This window comes from Mustelus asterias, unplaced genomic scaffold (assembly GCF_964213995.1).
Source record: "Mustelus asterias unplaced genomic scaffold, sMusAst1.hap1.1 HAP1_SCAFFOLD_298, whole genome shotgun sequence".
Classification (NCBI taxonomy): Eukaryota; Metazoa; Chordata; class Chondrichthyes; order Carcharhiniformes; family Triakidae; genus Mustelus; species Mustelus asterias.
In genome coordinates, this window is record NW_027590262.1 from 39,750 (window position 1) to 54,743 (window position 14,994).

Genomic DNA, 14,994 nt, shown 5'->3' on the forward strand with positions numbered 1-14,994 from the left:
AAGCAAGGCTGGATGGTCTTGACTTTAATGCTAGGAGTGCAATAGGTCAGACTGATGAGTTAAAGATGTGGATTGACATGTGAAAGTGTGATATTGTAACCATCACAGAAACATGGTTGAGGGAGGGGCAGGACTGGCAATTCAACAGTCCGGGGTATGGGATCTTTAGGCGAAACAGAGGAGGGTGCAGAAAGGGAGGTGAAGTCGCACTAATCATTAAGGAGTCAATTACTGCAATAAGGTGATGATGTCTTGGAAGAATCTTCAAACGAGGCTTGGTGAGTTAGGAATGTAAAAGGGGCAGCCACATTACTGGGAGTGTGTTATAGGGCCCCCAAAGAGTCAGTGGGAAATCATAGAATCCCTATAGTGCAGAAGGAGGCCATTCAGCCCATCGAGTCTGTGCTGACCACAATCCCACCTGGGCTCTACTGCCACAGCCCCACATAATTACCCTGCTAATCCCCTGCCACTAGGGCACAGGCTTGGAGGGCCGAAGGGCCTGTTTCCTGTGCTGTACTGTTCTTTGTTCTAATGTGGCTCCACTTTTCAAGAAGGGTGATAGAGATGAACCAGGAAATTATAGACCAGCGTGTGTCTCATGTCAGTGGTGGGGAAACTATTGGAGAAAATTCTGAAAGAGGGAATATCCACTTGGAAAGGCATGGGTTAATTAAGGATAGTCATGATGTGGAGATGCCGGCGTTGGACTGGGATAAACACAGTAAGAAGTCTCACAACAGGTTAAAGTCCGACAGGTTTATTTGTAGCAAACGCTACGTTAGCTCTGGAAGAATACAGAGAGAGTAGGAAAGAACTCAAACGGGGAGTTAGAAGGACAAAAAGAGGTCATGAAATGTTCTTGGCAGGCAGGATTAAGGACAATCCTAAGGCATTTTATTCATATGTTAGGAACAAAAGAGTTGTCAGGGAAAAAGTCGGACCTCTCGGGGACAAAGGAGGGGAATTATGCTTAGAACCCAAGGGAATAGGGGAGATCCTAAATGAATACTTTGCATCGGTATTCACAAAGGAGAGGGACTTGTTGACTGGGAGTGTCTCAGAGGGAGGTGTTGACCCGTTAGAGAGAATCTCCATTACAAGGGAGGAAGTGTTAGGTTTTTTAGGTAACATTAAAACTGACAAATCCCCAGGGCCTGATGGCATCTATCCTAGACTGCTCAGGGAGACAAGAGATGTAATTGCTGGGCCTCTGATGGAAATCTTTGTCTCTTCATTTGACACAGGTGAGGCCCCTGAGGATTGGAGGATAGCGAATGTGGTACCGTTATTTAAGAAGGGTAGCAGGGATAGGCCAGATAATTATAGGCCAGTGAGCTTGATGTCCGTGGTAAGGAAGTTGTTAGAGAGGATTCTTAGAGACATGATGTATGTGCATTTAGAACGGAACAATCTCATTAGTGACAGACAGCATGGTTTTGTAAGAGGGAGGTCGTGCCTTACAAATTTGATGGAGTTTTTTGAGGAAGTGACAAAAACGGTTGACGAAGGAAGGGCCGTGGATGTCGTCTATATGGATTTCAGTAAGGCATTTGACAAAGTCCCTCATGGCAGGTTGGTTAAGAAGGTTAAGGCTCATGGGATACAAGGAGAAGTGGCTAGATGGGTAGAAAACTGGCTTGGCCACAGGAGATAGAGGGTAGCAGTCGAAGGGTCTTTTTCCGGCTGGAGGTCTGTGACCAGTGGTGTTCCGCAGGGACCTTTGCTATTTGTGATATATATAAATGATTTAGAAGAAGGTGTAACTGGTGTTATCAGCAAGTTTGCGGATGACACGAAGATGGCTGGACTTGCAGATAGTGATGAACATTGTCGGGCAATACAGCAGGATGTAGATAGGCTGGAAAATTGGGCGGAGAAATGGCAGATGGAATTTAATCCGGATAAATGCGAAGTGAGGCGGCACGGTAGCACAGTGGTTAGCACTGCTGCTTCACAGCTCCAGGGACCTGGGTTCGATTCCCGACTTGGGTCACTGTCTGTGTTTAGTTTGCACATTCTCATCGTGTCTGCATGGGTTTCCTCCGGGTGCTCTGGTTTCCTCCCACAGTCCAAAGATGTGCGGGTTAGGTTGATTGGCCATGCTAAAATTGCCCCTTAGTGTCCTGGGATGCGGGGATTAGCGGATAAAAATATGTAAGGATATGGGGATAGGGCCTGGGTGGGATTGTGGTTGGTGCAGACTCGATGGGCCGAATGGCCTCTTTCTGTACTGTAGGGTTTCTATGATTTCTATGATGCATTTTGGAAGAACTAATGTAGGGGGGAGTTATACAATAAATGACAGAGCCATCACGAGTATAGAAACACAGAGGGACCTAGGTGTGCAAGTCCACAAATTCTTGAAGGTGGCAGCACAGGTGGAGAAGGTGGTGAAGAAGGCATATGGTATGCTTGCCTTTATAGGATGGGGTATAGAGTATAAAAGCTGGAGTCTGAAGTTGCAGCTGCACAGAACGCTGGTTAGGCCACATTTGGAGTACTGCGTCCAGTTCTGGTCGCCGCACTACCAGAAGGACGTGGAGGCGTTAGAGAGAGTGCAGAGAAGGTTTACCAGGGTGTTGCCTGGTATGGAGGGTCTTAGCTATGAGGAGAGATTGGGTAGACTGGGCTCGTTCTCCCTGGAAAGATGGAGAATGAAGGGAGACCTAATAGAGGTGTACAAAATTCTGAAGGGTATAGATAGGGTGAACAGTGGGAAGCTTTTTCCCAGGTCGGAGGTGACGATCACGAGGGGTCACGGGCTCAAGGTGAGAGGGGCGAGGTATAACTCAGATATCAGAGGGACGTTTTTTACACAGAGTGGTGGGGGCCTGGAATGCGCTGCCAAGTAGGGTGGTGGAGGCAGACACGCTGGCATCGTTTAAGACTTACCTGGATAGTCACATGAGCAGCCTGGGAATGGAGGGATACAAACGAATGGTCTAGTTGGACCAATGAGTGGCACAGGCTTGGAGGGCCGAAGGGCCTATTTCCTGTGCTGTACTTTGTACTTTAACCTGGTGTTGTGAGACTTCTTACTTAAGGATAGTCAGCGTGGGTTCGTCAGAGGGAGGTCATACCTAACAAATTTGTTAGAGTTTTTCAAAAATGTGATCAAGCGTGTGCATGAGGGAAGTGCAGTTAATGTAGTTTATATGGATTTTTGCAAAGCCTTTGACAAGGTCCCACATGGGAGACTGAGAAGGTTAAAGCACATGGAATTCAGGGAAACTTGGCGAGATGGATCATAAACTGGCTTAGTAATAGGACACAAAGGATAGTGGTAGCAGACTGTTTGTGACTGCAGGCTGGTATGCAGCAGTGTACCACAAGGGTCAGTACTGGGACCCTTAATGTTATATACATAAATTATATAGATGACAATGTGGGGGGAATGATAAGTAATTTTGCAGACAACAAGATTGGTCGGGTGGTTAACAGTGAAGAAGATGGTTGTAGGTTGCAGGAAGATATAGATGGGTTGGTCAGATGGGCAGAGCAGTGGCAGATGGTCTTTAACCCTAATGAGTGTGAGATGATGCACTTTGGAAGAAGAAACATGATGCGCTAGCATTTAATGAATTTCAGGACACCAGGGAGCTCAGAGGAACAGGGGGATCTTGGGGTAATTATTCACAGATCCCTGAATTTGGCAGAGCAGGTGAATAGAATCGTTAAGAACGCATGTGGGACACTTACTTTCATCGGAGTATAAGCAAGGAGATAATGTTGGAGTTGTACAGTGTGTTGGTCAGTACTGTGTGCAGTTCTGGTCACCTCCCTATAGGAAAGATGTGAAAGCACGAGAGGGGGAACAGAGGAGGCTCACCAGGATGTTGCTGGAGCATTTGAGCTATAAGGAGAGACTGGATTGGCTTGGATTATTTTCTTTGTCTGTTTTCTCTATGTCTGTGTTTATGTTTAGAGCAGAGAAAGCCGAGGGGTGACATGATTGAGGTGTTCAAGGTTATGAGGGTTATGGACAGGGTGAGTAGGGAGCAGCTTGTTCCCCTTGTTTGAGGGGTCAGTCACGAGGGGGATAGTTTGTGAGAGGTAGGAGATTGAAGGGATTTGAGAAAAAACTTGTGAACTCGGTGGTGGGAATCTGTAATGTGCTGCCTGGGAAGGTAGTGGAGGTTGGAAACATTACAACCATTAAAAAAAATATTTGGATGAGCACTTGAAATATCATAACGTGCAAGGATATGGGACAAGTGCAGGAAGGTGGGATCAGTGTGGAGTTATTGTCTTTCTAACTTGATGGGCTGAAGGGCCTTTTCTGCGCTGTATGACTATTATCCTCATCCCCGCCTCTCTGGTTCTTTTACCGATTTTCTTCAATCTGTGTCCCTCTGATACCCAGCCGTCCTGTCACTGGAAACACTAATTCACTCCATCCAGTTCCTGATTTTGGATGCCTCGATTAAATCTCTCTCCCTTAACTGCTCCCCCTCCCTGCCTGGGTGCCCCTCCTCCCCTCCCCCAAGACTGCCTCGACGACCCCCCTTCCTGCCTTGACCCTCCATGTCTCGGTGCCCACCCCCCCCCTCCTTCCCTGTCTCGGCCCCCCCACCACCGGACTTGGCACTCATCTCTCTCTCTCTCCTGTGCCCTGTCCTCTCCTCTCCCTCCCTCTCTCTGTCTCTCTCTCCCATGTCCTGCCCCCTCCGCGCCCCCTCTCTCTGTCCCTCGCACTCTGTCCCTCTCTCTCGCTCTCTCTCCCCTCTCTGCCCTCCTTTAAGAATTCCCTTAAAACCTCCCTCTTTGACTGGACTCTTGGACACCTGTCCCTCAGCTCCTCCTGTGTCATTAGTTCAATAATGATTCTGTGCAACATGGGACATTGCACTTCTTAATTTTTAAACATAGAACATAGAACATTACAGCGCAGAACAGGCCCTTCGGCCCACGATGTTGCACCGACCAGTTAAAAAAAAAAACTGTGACCCTCCAACCTAAACCAATTTCTTTTCGTCCATGAACCTATCTACGGATCTCTTAAACGCCCCCAAACTAGGCGCATTTACTACTGCTGCTGGCAGGGCATTCCAATCCCTCACCACCCTCTGGGTAAAGAACCTACCCCTGACATCGGTTCTATAACTACCCCCCCTCAATTTAAAGCCATGCCCCCTCGTGCTGGATTTCTCCATCAGAGGAAAAAGGCTATCACTATCCACCCTATCTAAACCTCTAATCATCTTATATGTTTCAATAAGATCCCCTCTTAGCCGCCGCCTTTCCAGCGAAAACAATCCCAAATCCCTCAGCCTCTCCTCATAGGATCTCCCCTCCATACCAGGCAACATCCTGGTAAACCTCCTCTGCACCCTCTCCAAAGCCTCCACATCCTTCCTGTAATGTGGGGACCAGAACTGCACACAGTACTCCAAGTGCGGCCGCACCAGAGTTGTGTACAGTTGCAACATAACGCTACGACTCCTAAATTCAATCCCCCTACCAATAAACGCCAAGACACCATATGCCTTCTTAACAACCTTATCTACTTGATTCCCAACTTTCAGGGATCTATGCACACATACACCTAGATCCCTCTGCTCCTCCACACTATTCAAAGTCCTCCCGTTAGCCCTATACTCAACACATCTGTTATTCCTACCAAAGTGAATTACCTCACACTTCTCCGCATTAAACTCCATCCGCCACCTCTCGGCCCAACTTTGCAACCTGTCTAAGTCTTCCTGCAAACTACGACACCCTTCCTCACTGTCTACCACACCACCGACTTTGGTGTCATCAGCAAATTTGCTAATCCACCCAACTATACCCTCATCCAGATCATTAATAAATATTACAAACAGCAGTGGCCCCAAAACAGATCCCTGAGGTACACCACTTGTAACCGCACTCCATGATGAATATTTACTATCAACCACCACCCTCTGTTTCCTATCCGCTAGCCAATTCCTGATCCAATTTCCTAGATCACCCCCAATCCCATACATCTGCATTTTCTGCAGAAGCCTACCATGGTGAACCTTATCAAACGCCTTACTAAAATCCATATATACCACGTCCACTGCCTTGCCCCCATCCACCTCCTTGGTCACTTTCTCAAAAAACTCAATAAGGTTAGTAAGGCACGACCTACCTGCCACAAAACCATGCTGACTATCACCTATCAATTCATTACTCTCCAAATAACTATAAATCCTATCCCTTATAATTTTTTCCAACATCTTGCCGACAACAGAAGTGAGACTCACCGGTCTATAATTCCCGGGGAAGTCTCTGTTCCCCTTCTTAAACAATGGGACAACATTCGCTAACCTCCAATCTTCTGGTACTATACCAGAGGCCAACGACGACCTGAAGATCAGAGCCAGAGGCTCTGCAATCACTTCTCTTGCCTCCCAGAGAATCCTTGGATAAATCCCATCCGGACCAGGGGATTTATCTATTTTCAGACCCTCCAGAATATCCTGCACATCCTCCTTATCAACTGTAATACTGTCTATTCTACTCCCTTGCAACCCAGTGTCCTCCTCAGCTATATTCATGTCCCCTTGCGTGAACACCGAAGAGAAATATTGGTTCAATGCTTCACCAATCTCCTCCGGTTCCACACATAACTTCCCTCTGCCATCTATAACTGGCCCTAAACTTGCCCTAACCAACCTTCTGTTCTTGACATACCTATAGAACGCCTTAGGATTCTCTTTAACCCTATCCGCCAAAGTCTTCTCATGTCCCCTTTTAGCCCTTCTAAGCTCGCTCTTCAACTCCCTCTTAGCCAATCTAAAGCTTTCTAGTGCACTACCCGAGTGCTCACGTCTCATCCGAACATAAGCCTCCTTTTTCTTTTTAACCAACAAAGAAACTTTTTTGGTGCACCACGGTTCCCTAGCCCTACCAATTCCTCCTTGCCTGACAGGGACATACCTATCACAGACTCGCAGTAGCTGCTCCTTGAAAAAACTCCACATGTCGGACGTTCCCAGTCCCTGTAATCTCCTAGTCCAACCTATGTTTCCTAATTCTCTCCTAATAGCCTCATAATTACCCTTCCCCCAGCTAAAACCATTGGCCCGAGGTTCATGCCTATCCCTTTCCATCACTAAGGTGAACGTAACCGAATTGTGGTCACTATCACCAAAATGCACACCAACTTCCAAGTCTAGCACCTGGTCTGGCTCATTTCCCAGCACCAGATCCAATATAGCCTCACCTCTAGTTGGCCTGTCTACATACTGAGTCAAAAAACCTTCCTGCACGCTTTGAACAAAAACTGACCCCTCTAACGAGCTAGAGCTATAACAATTCCAGTCAATATTAGTCAAGTTAAAATCCCCCATAACAATTGCCCTATTACTTTCACTCCTAAGCAGGATTGACTCCGCAATCCTTTCCTCAACCTCTCTAGAACTTTTAGGAGGTCTATAAAAGACTCCCAACAGGGTGACCTCTCCTCTCCTATTTCTAATCTCCGCCCATACTACCTCAACAGATAAGTCCTCATGAAACCTCCTCTCTGACACTGTGATACAATCTCTGACCAATAATGCTACCCCTCCCCCTCTTCTACCTCCTTCCCTACTTCGACTAAAACATTTGAACCCCGGGACCTGCAGCATCCATTCCTGCCCCTGCTCTATCCATGTCTCTGAAATAGCCACAACATCGAAGTCCCAGGTACTGATCCACGCTGCAAGTTCACCCACTTTATTGCGAATACTCCTGGCATTGAAGTATACACATTTCAAACCCTGCTCCACCCCACCTCTGCAATGCCGTGCATTGCAGTCCCCATCCATGCATCCCTCACTTTCAGCCCCACTACTCAGGATCCCTCCCCCCCCCCGAATCAGTTTAAACCTCCCTGCATGGCCTTAGCAAATTTACCCCCCAGGATATTGGTCCCCTTCTGATTAAGGTGTAGACCATCCTTCTCATAGAGGTCACACCTTCCCCAGTACGAGCCCCAATTGCTTAAGTACCTGAACCCCTCCCTCCTGCACCATCCCCTCAGCCATGAATTCAAACCTTCCCTCTCCCTATTCCTCTCTAAACTATCCCGTGGTACAGGCAAGAGTCCAGAGATAACCACTCTGTCAGTCTTGGCCTTTAGTTTCCACCCCAACTCCATAAATCCCTGCCTAATATCCCCTTCCCCTATCCTCCCTATGTCGTGTGTCCCCACATGTACAATAACTTGTGGTTTATCTCCCTCCCCCCTAAGAGTCCTGAATACCCTGTCAGACACATCCCGGACCCCAGCCCCTGGTAGGCAACACACCAACCCTGAGTCCCTACCTTTAGTTCCGACCCTCCTATCTGTCTCCTTAATTGTGGAGTCCCCAATCACAAGGCCCAGTCTTTTACAGCCCCTAACCACCTGAGCTTTCTCACTCGGCTCACCCCCAGAGATCTGCTCTCTATGCTCAGTTGATTCCTCCTCAACTGTAGCCTCCAGCACCGAAAACCTATTATGGAGGGGAACCGCCCCAGGGGATTGTCTTCCCGATTGCTTCTTACCCCTCCTCCTGGCATTGACCCAAGCCTCATTTCTAGGAGTTACTATTTCTCTATAACTCCTATCAACTTCCACCTCCGCCTCCCGAATTATGCGGAGTTCCTCTACCTCCCCCTCCAGCTCCTTTACACGCTCCTCCAGAAGCTGCAATCTAATGCACTTCTTACAACTAAAATCTCCTGAAACACTACTGGATTTCCTAAACAGGTATATAAATGATTTTAATTTTCACAGAATGTGGGCATTGCTGGTTAGGTCAGCATTTATTACCTGTCCCTAATTGCCATCCCTAATAAAAGGAGGAATAGGTACACCCACAGTGCTGTTGGGGAGGGAGTTCCAGGATTTTGACCCAGCGACAGTGAAGGAGCGACGATACATTTCCAAGTCAGGATGGTGAGTGACAAAGAGGGGAATCTCCAGGTGGTGGTGTTCCCAGGTATCTGCTGCTCTTGTTCTTCTAGGTGGTAGTGGTTGTGGGTTTGGAAGGTGCTGCCGAAGGAACCTTGGTGGGTTCCTGCAGTGCATCTTGTAGATGATACACACGGCTACTACTGTGATGGCGGGTGTGAATATTTGTGGACGGGGTGTCAATCAAGTGGGGCTGCTTTGTCCGAGATGGTGTCAACCTTCTTGAGTATTGTTGGAGCTGCATTCATCCAGGCAAGTAGGGAATCATAGAATCCTACAGTGCAGAAGGAGGCCATTCGGCCCATCGAGTTTGCACTGCCCACAATCCCACCTAGACCCTATCCCCATAACTCCACATATTTACCCCGCTAATCCCTCTAACCTATGCACCTGGGACACTAAGGGGCAATTTAGCATGACCAAATCTACCTAACCCGCACATCTTTGGACTGTGGGAGGAAACCGGAGCACCCGGAGGAAACCCACGCAGACAAGGGGAGAACGTGCAAACTCAACACAGACAGTGACCCAAGCTGGGAATTGAACCCGGGTCCCTGGCACTGAGAGGCAGCAGTGCTAACCACTGTGCCACCATGCTGGGGAGTATTCCATCAATTCCTGACTTGTGCCTTGTAAATGGTGGACAGGCTTTGGGGAGTAATGAAGTGAGTTATTCTCCGCAGGGTTCCAGTCTCTGACCTGCTCTGCTAGCCGCAGTATTTAAGAGGCTGGTGGTGTGGGTGATGCTGCGTGGCAATGCCCAGTTTGTTGACGTATGCTCTGTCCTCATCTCCAGATGGATTCACCGACGCAGCAGAAGGGTTTGGCGAGGATGGGACAGGGCGTGGAAGTGAGGAAGGAGGTGGCTGGGATGTGGAAGAGGAACTTGAACTGCCTCCTGAGCTGGTATGGGTTTTGGCGTTAGATTTAATGGGCCCATTCTCTCAACACATTCCTCGCTGTCATTGCTGAACCTTTTGTTTTTAACTGCCCTTTGACTTGTATCATCAACAGGAGATTGGCGGCGGGATCCCAGGGGGAGCCGAGGAAGGGTTCTTTGTTTCTCCATCCAAAGGGAACAGCCCTGCTCAGGTAGGCCCAGGGGATACGGGGGTCAGTGATCAAGGAGTAGTGTCTGGTCAAAGCTCAGAAATCGGGGAAGGTGGGGCACTGAGTTGTCCACTGTGGGGTTTGGAGGACGAGTGGATGTATGTGTGTGTTGGGGCGGCGGGGGGGACGTTGGGGGTTGTGAGGGTCGCGCTCCAGTGGTCAAGTTTGTCAAGCCATCCCCATGGGCTGGGAGCATGCACAATATGGCCACTGGCCCCACAACCACAACTTGATCCAGCAGGCATGTTTCTGGCACAGTGGCGCCCTTTGTCTGATCTCTGGCTCCCGTACCTCATGGTCTGGGAACGGGATACCCATCTCTGGCCGTGACCCATGATGAAACTGTCTGAGCTCTCTAACTCAAGGTGACCAAGCTAGTGGTTTTCAGCATTTCTTAAGATCAGTGTTTTTCCCCAAATGCTGAGCTGTGCAGTGATTGGAGTCAGGGACTGATCTAATAAAATAACATGAATAAAAATTTGACTTTTCTCTCCTTCCCCCCCTCTCTATCTCTATCTCAGGTATGGTGCAATAATTCTCAACTGCCCGTTGATCACCTTGTGGCTGGATCCTTCGAGACTGCTGCCCGAGTGAGTACCTGTGTGGGGACAGGGACAATATCATAGATTAATCACACAATCCCTACAGTGCAGGAGGAAGCTGTTCAGCCCATCGAGCCTGTTCTGACAACAACCCAACCCAGAACCTAACCCTGTATCTCTGCATATTTACCCTGCTAATCCCCTTGACACGAAGGGGCACCTTAGCATGGCCAATCCACCTAACCCGCACCTCTTTGGAGTGAGCGGGGAAACCGGAGCACCCGGAGGAAATCCACGCAGACACGGGGAGAACATGCAAACTCCACACAGTTAGCCGAGGCCGGAATTGAATCTGGGTCCCTGGCGCTGAGAGGCAACAGTGCTAACCACTGCCACATGCTGGCCCATTATCTGAACAATATCTGTTGTGACTAATCAAGACATTTTCCTTAACACGCTTTCTTGCGCTGTTCTCTCCAGCTTCTTCATGACCAGGTCGGAGTGGTGAACTTTGCGCCCTACAAGAGCCTCTTCCTTCAGGCCTTTGCCCGTGGCCGCTCAGTGTACCAAGCCCTGCCCTGTCTCCCTGCCATGTATGGTTACCCCCAACGCAACTGGTGAGTACAGGCGCAGACAGGCCGAGCGTTATGGGAAAGGGAAGGAGTTGCGAAAACAAGGCCTTAGCTGCCAGCCTCGCTTTTGTGCCATTTGCCGGAGTCAAAGGTGGTGAAAATGGCTACACAAACTGTGTCTACCCTCGTTATGCCAACAATGCATTACCGACACACATCAGTCTGGGCTGACAAAATGGTGCTAATCACTGTGTACCAAACGACTGCTGTGCCTATTGACGTTGCCATTTGGGATGTGCAAAATGGCCACTGCTCCGCAACCATCAGAGATTTGAGACTAGGCCAGCTGACGTCCAGTGAAGGTAAACAGAACAGCACCCCCACCACCCAGGCCAGTTGACCTTGGTCACACACCAGATAACTGCCAAACAGGCATCACCAGTCAGTGTGCCCAAAGTGGTCACCTTGCCCTGCCGCCATCGCTCAGCTGACCAAGTTAGAGCCTAGGCCTGCTTGCTTTGCCCATCACTGTGGTCAAAATGACTGCTGGGTCTCCTATCGTGGCCAATCCAGGAATACAAAATGGCCACTGCTCTTGTCAAAATGGGGATCCTTATTGGCTGTGTAGTTCCTCATGGCGTTTCTCCTTTTTTTCAGGAAGGAGGCTGGTTTAAAGAGCGGCGTTCCTGCTGTGGGCCTCAAGCTCAGTGATCTGATCCAGCGCCTGCAACACTGCTACCAACTTACCACGGCTGGCAAGTTCGAGGAGGCAGTCGAACGTTTCCGCCTCATCCTCCTCAGCCTTCCCCTCCTGGCGGTGGACAACAAGCAGGAAATCGCCGAGGTGAGGGATCAGCGGCAGAGCGAGGGATCAGGTGTCGAATGAGAGAACGAGTGAGGCCTCGCCCTCCAACTCCCCTCTTTCTGCCTCTAAGCTCCCCCGTCTGCTCGCCGCCCCCTCGGCCCCTCCGCTCGCCGCCCCCTCGGCCCCTCCGCTCGCCGCCCCCTCGGCCCCTCCGCTCGCCGCCCCCTCGGCCCCTCCGCTCGCCGCCCCCTCGGCCCCTCCGCTCGCCGCCCCCTCGGCCCCTCCGCTCGCCGCCCCCTCGGCCCCTCCGCTCGCCGCCCCCTCGGCCCCTCCGCTCGCCGCCCCCTCGGCCCCTCCGCTCGCCGCCCCCTCGGCCCCTCCGCTCGCCGCCCCCTCGGCCCCTCCGCTCGCCGCCCCCTCGGCCCCTCCGCTCGCCGCCCCCTCGGCCCCTCCGCTCGCCGCCCCCTCGGCCCCTCCGCTCGCCGCCCCCTCGGCCCCTCCGCTCGCCGCCCCCTCGGCCCCTCCGCTCGCCGCCCCCTCGGCCCCTCCGCTCGCCGCCCCCTCGGCCCCTCCGCTCGCCGCCCCCTCGGCCCCTCCGCTCGCCGCCCCCTCGGCCCCTCCGCTCGCCGCCCCCTCGGCCCCTCCGCTCGCCGCCCCCTCGGCCCCTCCGCTCGCCGCCCCCTCGGCCCCTCCGCTCGCCGCCCCCTCGGCCCCTCCGCTCGCCGCCCCCTCGGCCCCTCCGCTCGCCGCCCCCTCGGCCCCTCCGCTCGCCGCCCCCTCGGCCCCTCCGCTCGCCGCCCCCTCGGCCCCTCCGCTCGCCGGCCCCTCGGCCCCTCCGCTCGCCGGCCCCTCCGCTCGCCGCCCCCTCGGCCCCTCCGCTCGCCGCCCCCTCGGCCCCTCCGCTCGCCGCCCCCTCGGCCCCTCCGCTCGCCGCCCCCTCGGCCCCTCCGCTCGCCGCCCCCTCGGCCCCTCCGCTCGCCGCCCCCTCGGCCCCTCCGCTCGCCGCCCCCTCGGCCCCTCCGCTCGCCGCCCCCTCGGCCCCTCCGCTCGCCGCCCCCTCGGCCCCTCCGCTCGCCGCCCCCTCGGCCCCTCCGCTCGCCGCCCCCTCGGCCCCTCCGCTCGCCGCCCCCTCGGCCCCTCCGCTCGCCGCCCCCTCGGCCCCTCCGCTCGCCGCCCCCTCGGCCCCTCCGCTCGCCGCCCCCTCGGCCCCTCCGCTCGCCGCCCCCTCGGCCCCTCCGCTCGCCGCCCCCTCGGCCCCTCCGCTCGCCGCCCCCTCGGCCCCTCCGCTCGCCGCCCCCTCGGCCCCTCCGCTCGCCGCCCCCTCGGCCCCTCCGCTCGCCGCCCCCTCGGCCCCTCCGCTCGCCGCCCCCTCGGCCCCTCCGCTCGCCGCCCCCTCGGCCCCTCCGCTCGCCGCCCCCTCGGCCCCTCCGCTCGCCGCCCCCTCGGCCCCTCCGCTCGCCGCCCCCTCGGCCCCTCCGCTCGCCGCCCCCTCGGCCCCTCCGCTCGCCGCCCCCTCGGCCCCTCCGCTCGCCGCCCCCTCGGCCCCTCCGCTCGCCGCCCCCTCGGCCCCTCCGCTCGCCGCCCCCTCGGCCCCTCCGCTCGCCGCCCCCTCGGCCCCTCCGCTCGCCGCCCCCTCGGCCCCTCCGCTCGCCGCCCCCTCGGCCCCTCCGCTCGCCGCCCCCTCGGCCCCTCCGCTCGCCGCCCCCTCGGCCCCTCCGCTCGCCGCCCCCTCAGCCCCTCCGCTCGCCGCCCCCTCGGCCCCTCCGCTCGCCGCCCCCTCGGCCCCTCCGCTCGCCGCCCCCTCGGCCCCTCCGCTCGCCGCCCCCTCGGCCCCTCCGCTCGCCGCCCCCTCGGCCCCTCCGCTCGCCGCCCCCTCGGCCCCTCCGCTCGCCGCCCCCTCGGCCCCTCCGCTCGCCGCCCCCTCGGCCCCTCCGCTCGCCGCCCCCTCGGCCCCTCCGCTCGCCGCCCCCTCGGCCCCTCCGCTCGCCGCCCCCTCGGCCCCTCCGCTCGCCGCCCCCTCGGCCCCTCCGCTCGCCGCCCCCTCGGCCCCTCCGCTCGCCGCCCCCTCGGCCCCTCCGCTCGCCGCCCCCTCGGCCCCTCCGCTCGCCGCCCCCTCGGCCCCTCCGCTCGCCGCCCCCTCGGCCCCTCCGCTCGCCGCCCCCTCGGCCCCTCTGCTCGCCGCCCCCTCGGCCCCTCCGCTCGCCGCCCCCTCGGCCCCTCCGCTCGCCGCCCCCTCGGCCCCTCCTTACCCTGCACATAATTTCACTAACAGATTAGAAATTGAGTTCCCAAGCCCCGGAGTTAGAACATAGAAACATAGAACAGTACAGCACAGAACAGGCCCTTCGGCCCTCGATGTTGTACCGAGCTTTGTTCGAAACCAAGATCAAGCTATCCCACTCCCTATCATCCTGGTGTGCTCCATGTGCCTATCCAATAACCGCTTGAAATTTCCTGAAGTATCCGACTCCACTATCACAGCAGGCAGTCCATTCCACACCCCAACCACTCTCCGAGTAAAGAACCTACCTCAGACATCCCTCCTATAACTCCCACCACGAACCTTATAGTTATGCCCCCTTGTAACAGCTACATTCACCCGAGGAAATAGTCTCTGAACGTCCACTCTATCTATCCCCCTTATCATCTTATAAACCTCTATTAAGTCGCCTCTCATCCTCCTCCGCTCTAAAGAGAAAAGCCCTAGCTCCCTCAGCCTTTCCTCATAAGACCTACCCTCCAAACCAGGCAGCATCCTGGTAAATCTCCTCTGCACTCTCTCCAATGCTTCCACATCCTTCTTATAGTGAGGTGACCAGAACTGCACACAATATTCCAAATGTGGTCTCACCAAGGTCCTGTACAGTTGCAGCATAACCCCACGGCTCTTAAACTCAAACCCCCAGTTAATGAACGCTAACACACTATAGGCCTTCTTCACGGCTCTATCCACTTGAGTGGCAACCTTCAGAGATCTGTGGATATGAACCCCAAGATCTCTGTTCCTCCACATTCCTCAGAACCCTGCCGTTGACCCTGTAATCCACATTCAAATTT

At 54.3% G+C, this 14,994-nt stretch overlaps 1 protein-coding gene across 1 annotated transcript in view; it reads left to right on the plus strand.

The window, feature by feature from the left end:
• Nucleotides 1–14,994, plus strand: part of copa (COPI coat complex subunit alpha) — a gene marked incomplete at its 5' end in the record, with an annotated part of 63,611 nt that overhangs the window by 39,308 nt on the left and 9,309 nt on the right. Inside the window, 5 exons of the mRNA XM_078204287.1 lie at nt 9,705–9,814; nt 9,923–10,000; nt 10,540–10,608; nt 11,041–11,177; nt 11,790–11,976. Of these exons, the coding sequence (XP_078060413.1) occupies nt 9,705–9,814; nt 9,923–10,000; nt 10,540–10,608; nt 11,041–11,177; nt 11,790–11,976 (581 nt within the window). The remainder of the gene's footprint in view (nt 1–9,704; nt 9,815–9,922; nt 10,001–10,539; nt 10,609–11,040; nt 11,178–11,789; nt 11,977–14,994) is intronic.